Here is a 6,318-nt window from a genome sequence, read left to right on the forward strand (position 1 = left end):
TAATAATGAAAATAATAACGAACTAATAACGAAAAAAAAAAAACACCCCTGTCTCACGAAGTTGTATGCAATTAGATGGTTGATTTCGAGACCTCAAGTTCTAAATCTGAGGTCTCGAAATCAAATTACTTCTGTCTCGAAAACTATGGCATTTGAGAGTGAGCTGTTTCTCACAATGTTTTATACCATCAATCTGTCACCATTACTCGTCACCAAGAAAGGTTTTATGTTAATAATTATTTTAAGTAATTATCAATAGTAATTATGCCTTTAATTATGACAATAATTGATAACCAGTGCCATTATGAAGCCTTAAATGATCACCGATGGAACTGTCTTAGTTTCCACAGACCCAGGTAAATCACGAATCTTAAAGACAGACTCTTTAGTCATCATACTACTGCACTTCAGTATATCAATGTTCTTAACGAAACATACAGCGTAGAGCTTGGGCAAGTAGACGCAGACCAACGTCAGGTAAGCATTAAGAATCAGCGCCATACACAGCGTCGCCACCTTCTGTATGACTGCAACTGCCGTAGTGTAGACGGGTACAGCGGCCAAGCACAATACCAGCGTGGAGTAGACGCTGACGGCAATGAACTTGGACTCATTGTAGTTACTGGGTACCTTGCGGGTCTTAAAGGCATAGAAGCAACAAGCCAAGATCAGGAGCAGGTTGTACACGCACGAGGCAATGAAACCGTTCCCGAACTGACAGTAAATCTCCACGTACTTGCTCATTTTGTCGGGCATGAGTCGCTGTGGATGGCTTAAGTCTCCTGCCAGAGCAGACACAATCACGATCACAACCTGTGACAAGACAATAATAACGGCTTTATGACTAAATGCATCCTCGCCCTGAAATTGTGCTTAAATGTCTCGCTTTGGCAATTCGACCCGCAAAAATATTATTTTCAAAAGACATAGTAATATTCTGCTACCCCCTCAGACAAGCAGTTGAAATTAGAGTTTGTCATCTGGTCATGGACTGAAACCCGAGTCCATATTACACCTCTGCTTGGGCCGCCATCTTTGATATCAAACAATGAAGCGTATACGGGTTGCGCACGGCTCTGCGCACCAATGAAAGATCTTTATTGACGTCAGTTAGGGATGTTTTGGGGAGGGGTAAGGGGGGGGGGCTTGTATATTTGGTTTGCAGCAACACGTGTGTATCTACTTGCCAGGTAGAGTTGTTCTAAGAGAACTGTCTTGCTTTATTCTACTGCCGCGGAGTAGATAATCGGAGGTTCAGGAGACCTCTCAGTTCTGAAAAGAACTGTCCTGCTTTTTAACTATTACCAGGGCGGATGGTATAGAAAATAGACTGGACTACTACTTTAGCTTATATGATCGTAATTAACTGTACTGCCGCGGAGTCAGTTCTGAATTAGTCTCAACGTTTCGACTAGCTTGCTCTAGTCATCGTCAGGAGACGGGGGGGGGGCTTGATACGTCATATACAAGGGAGCGAATTTACCTGAATCGTCATGAGAATGGCGGACATAATGATTTGATCCTTTGGGCGGATCATACGAGGAGGTCTTGTGGACTTCTTGGCGGCTTTGAAGATCCGATGGATTCGATTTACCTTGAGTAAGGTTGGAGCATACGTCATGGTGAAGCACATAGCAATCATAGCAGCACACCCTGAACAGGATGCAGTGGATGGGTAGATGAGGAACGCAAAGGTTGTCAACAAAGCTAAGACGGTGCCGCAGATGGCTAGAAGACTCAGTACACGACCGGTAGCTTTTATTAATGGGTGTTTGCGATAAGAGATCAAACCAATAATGCTGAGGCATGCAAGGAGGACACCAGTTCCACACAGAGCAATGAGAACAATGATTATCGCATCTTGTGCATTGATCATAGTTGCTGGAATAATTTCACATGATGTAAAATCAGTGGTCGGCCAGAGAAGTGATGGACACGGAGAGCAGATGTCACCATCCACAAACTCATACGGGTCACATTGACTGCATTCCCAGCAGCATTTCTCCTCTGTTGGAATGACCAGATAACCTGGTGGACATTCATCACTGCAAACTGAAATCGGTGGCCGAGGTTCACTTCCTGGCCATGTTATTGCCGATTGATTTATCGAGAGTGGGATGTCAAGGTTTTGAGTGTCCCAGTAACCTACTTCGTGCCATGCGAATCCGTTTGAGTCTACCGTTAGAGCATTAATGATGTATGCTCCGTCCGAGTCGCCATCTTGATTGAACTTAAAGGTCCCAGTTGGTCCATTAAACTTGACATTGAAGAGATATGGTGTGACGTCATTACCAGTGACATTACGTACTATGGCCAGACATTCCTTTGTCATTTGTGGACATCTTGATCTCAGCATATCGTCAAACGCGTGAGCAAACGCATATACAGACATGTAAATCGGCATATTGGTTCCCGAGAAAGGAATTGGGCACAAGGTAATATCTGAGCAGTTGTTGTTCTTCAACCAGGATTCAAAATACGCAAGAAACCATGGACTGACTCGACTCTGGCTCGTCAGTTGACTGAAATGAGATTTAATGTCAGGGATTTCGTAATAGTTCAGTTTTATTTTCAGACTCCCTTGGATCATACCTGCAAAGTCGTTGTTGATGGCTGACGTATCGAAAGCATCGCTGCAAATCAGGATCCGTGTTTCTTTAGTATGGGTAGTGTGAAACTCCTGCAAGACCAAGTTCATTCCAGCAAATCCACCGAACATCACCAACACTTTCACCTTTGGGAATGCTGTGATCTTCTTAGCAACTGCCTTAATATAAGAAGGTGTGGTATTAATATCTCGAATCGATTCCGAAAAGGCGATACAAATGCCAGCTTTCTCCGCCAATGCCAAGATCTCCTGTGTTCCTCGAATTCCGTAAGTGTCCAAGGAGTATATTAAACCAACATAAACCCACTTAAAACGAGCCAAGATGTCAATAATGGCCTGGGCTTGAAACTTGTCTGATGGTACAGTTCGTAAGAAGAACGGGAATCGGTTCTTATTACTTAGTTCTACACTCGTAGCGGAGTAGGACACCATTGGGATACCGTACAGATTGGTAGCTTGAGCGGCGACCATGCTCGTAGCACTCTTCGATGTACCGACAATACCGAGCAGTTGACCGTTGAGGTTAGGTCCTGGGTCGCAGCTTGGTATCTCGTAGATTGTGTCGGCAGTTGAGTAGCGACTCATTAGAGAAAGCACTAATGACAATGTCACATCTTCATTGTTACAGGTATCTCTGATATCGAAACCTAAAGTGATATTTGGCAGTAGGTCTTGGCGCTGGTTTACTTCGCTGATTGAAAAGGTAAAAGTTTCAACAATCTGTATGGAATATATCCCCATCTCTCCTGTACAAGTCGGCTCATATTCAAACGGTACCATTCCAGCGAGAATGATATCACCGTCTTGGGTATAATTCATCCATTTGGCTGAGAAAGAAAATGAGACTTGTAGGATGAGACTGGTCAGGAGGAAGATACCAGAAACAACCATCATCATTATGAGATGAGGAGCTCAGTACTTGGAAAAAAAAAAAAAATGATATATCATCAGTTGAAATTCTGAAGTGCTCGGCGCATCACATCAAAGACGGCGAATGAAAACAGACAGCTAAAAACTAATCTATATACTAACAGTTTTCACCTGTGTTAGCAAGAAACGATCACAACCTATCAGGTATGCAAAGCCACGTTACCGGAAATTCGTTGTCCCCTGAGCACACAACGTGCACTTTAATACTACACGAAGTCAACATTGTAAAATATCACGGATATTAACCGAGACACATATTGACTGATCCAATACAGCATGAACTTAAAAGATGAGTTAACATTTATCTTAAAGATGCTAGGTCTGATTGTTGGCCGATCCGACACCAACATTTAAGACACAATTCAACATGTAGGCGTAGGCCTAGCCGCCTAGCTATTTTTATATTCGAGGAAGTTATAAGCTTCCATGCAGGAAACAATCCACCAGTTGATACGTGGACGTGGTCATTCATTAAAAACACAAAATGAATAAATGTCAGGACCCATATACGTTATCAACCATTTTTTTTTCTTTCTGTATTACGAAACTGCCACTGTCGTTAGTGCTTTCAATGGGAAAGTTGTTTCTTCTAAATCGGTTTTTCAAACAAAGGAATCCTTTTTAAAAAAAAACAGCATCTTCTGTCAAAATTCGTTCAGCGAAAAACATCACACTCTCAAAACATTTATTTCGGCGGAAACGTGGCCATTCAACTAAACGGCTTATGAGATTCAAAAGATAACATTATGCAAATCAAATAATCCCCTGTTTTTTGCTTGATAAGATTCCATTAACCAGTGTTTCAGAAAGCTACGATTTCTATCAACTCACAGAAAGTCAACCCCAGGTCCTGGCAAGTCGCGCAAGAGGGACACCCAAGAGGGCCTTGGATTGATCAACTGGGTCGGCGCCTTGAACCAAGACTATAGGCAAGGCGGACTACGCTGTCTTTGTGGATGTGTTGGTCAGCGATCGACTGGGTCGGCGCCTTGAACCAAGACTATAGGCGAGATGGACTAACACTGTCTTTGCGGATAGGTTGGTCAGCAATCAACTGTGTCGGCGCCTTGAACCAAGACTATAGGCGAGATGGACTAACGTTGTCTTTGTGGATGGGTTGGTCAGCGATCATCTGTGTCGGCGCCTTGATCCAAGACTATAGGTGAGATGGACTTATGGACTAACGCTGTCTTTGCGGATGGGTTAGCCCATTAGCCAGTGAAGGATGCGGAAATACATCCAGTCGAGCTTCAAATGATTGTGTCTATTTGAGCTAAAAGGCCATCCATTCTCCATAAAGCAATCTTCATAAATGAAGTCTATAATGACCATGGAAACACGAGTGGTAAAATATTGACTTTTTGATATTAACACATGATAATGGTGTCCTTACTATTTAAGTATGAAGTCTCTAGACAATACCAGATAATTCTGCAAAACATTTTTAAAAGCACTGTCAAACTTGACATAGTCATGTAAAAGTATAACATTACATAACAACAACTAACTAAAACTTTACCATGGAGTTGTGTATGGGTATTTTTTTTTTTTTTGGGGGGGGGGGGAATTTTTTAAACATAAATCGTGCAATATTTTACAAAACAATTTTACCCACTTGTTTTTACCATCCATGCTGTGTGTGTATTCCTTCATTTTTAATTAGCAATCAATAGGAGATACTTCTGTCCATCAGGGTTAGGAAGTTACATAATAATAGCAGATGTCTTTTTGGAAAGGCCAAATAAAATCAACCACTAAAACAAGCCTTAAACACCACGGATAACAGATCATTTATATAATGTATTTGGTGATTTCTGCATATGGAGACGATTTGTGTATAGTGTTATTCAATATTTGTGAGATTAGTTTTTTAATATGTTTTTCCGTAAGTTACCATGAAAACAGTTTGTATGAACAACAAAACTGATGCTTGGATAAAAGACGACATCCAGAAAACACTAATGTAAACAAATTCACAGCTTGATTATTTGCCCAACGTTGACTTTAAAACATTCATTATTAAGTTTCCATCCAGCCAATACTTTAGACTTGTGTTTCTATTGACTGAATATGATTGAGTTTTATAATTGTATGTGATAGGGATGGCTCACTATGGGGAACACCTCGTGCGTGAAGAAACATTTCTGGACAACTTAACCAGTAACTAACCAAGCAACAAAGTACAACATTTCATCTTCAGACTTTGGTTTGCAAAGTCTGTGACAGCGAAGTCACACAAAGTATGCTTAAAAATCTCAATCTCAATTATTAGAAGAAACGAGGTGGTCAGTTTCTGGGGCTCTAATGGACGTAAAAATACAGTTGAATCTGTTGTATAGAGGGCATGGGATGTATAATAACAACATGGAGTCACAGATTTGCAATTATTATTGCATTACCATGTGTCTAAACTAGTTCAACAAAATAGTCGTCAGTGACCATACAATAAGAATGGTGGCTTATAAACAATGAGAAATGTGCGACTAGTAAGAGCAAAGTTTAACTCTTACATTTGAACAAGAAAGATTGAGTTCTCAATAACCTAGTTCCACCTAGGGACGGTATTTTTTAACTTAATACTCGACTGAAACGTTGATTAAAAAAAAATTGGGTTGAAAGCCCTTAGCTGTGGTTGAAGAACGATTATAGCACCTACGATCTAATAAGGTAAACATGACAAAAAATTGTGCACAATAATGAATTTACACAAAAATAGGATGTTCAGTAGAATATACAATTTATTAATTTAATATTTTGCTGATCATTTCTGTGTTTGTGGG

The 6,318-nt window shown here is 40.8% G+C and overlaps 2 protein-coding genes across 2 annotated transcripts; both read right to left on the reverse strand.

The window, feature by feature from the left end:
- Positions 1-223: 223 nt before the first annotated feature.
- On the reverse strand, positions 224-1,621 carry LOC117294292 (metabotropic glutamate receptor-like). The gene is made up of 2 exons (XM_033776653.1): positions 1,484-1,621; positions 224-813 (listed from the first exon to the last, which is right to left on the reverse strand). The coding sequence occupies exons 1-2, from the start codon at positions 1,619-1,621 to the stop codon at positions 313-315; spliced, it is 639 nt and encodes a 212-aa protein (XP_033632544.1). The 3' UTR covers positions 224-312.
- A 251-nt stretch (positions 1,622-1,872) lies between these two features.
- LOC117294294 (metabotropic glutamate receptor 2-like) lies at positions 1,873-3,505 on the reverse strand. The gene is made up of 2 exons (XM_033776654.1): positions 2,150-3,505; positions 1,873-2,007 (listed from the first exon to the last, which is right to left on the reverse strand). The coding sequence occupies exons 1-2, from the start codon at positions 3,503-3,505 to the stop codon at positions 1,873-1,875; spliced, it is 1,491 nt and encodes a 496-aa protein (XP_033632545.1).
- Between the last annotated feature and the right edge of the window lie 2,813 nt (positions 3,506-6,318).

This window comes from Asterias rubens, chromosome 9 (assembly GCF_902459465.1).
Source record: "Asterias rubens chromosome 9, eAstRub1.3, whole genome shotgun sequence".
In the NCBI taxonomy this organism is placed as follows: Eukaryota; Metazoa; Echinodermata; class Asteroidea; order Forcipulatida; family Asteriidae; genus Asterias; species Asterias rubens.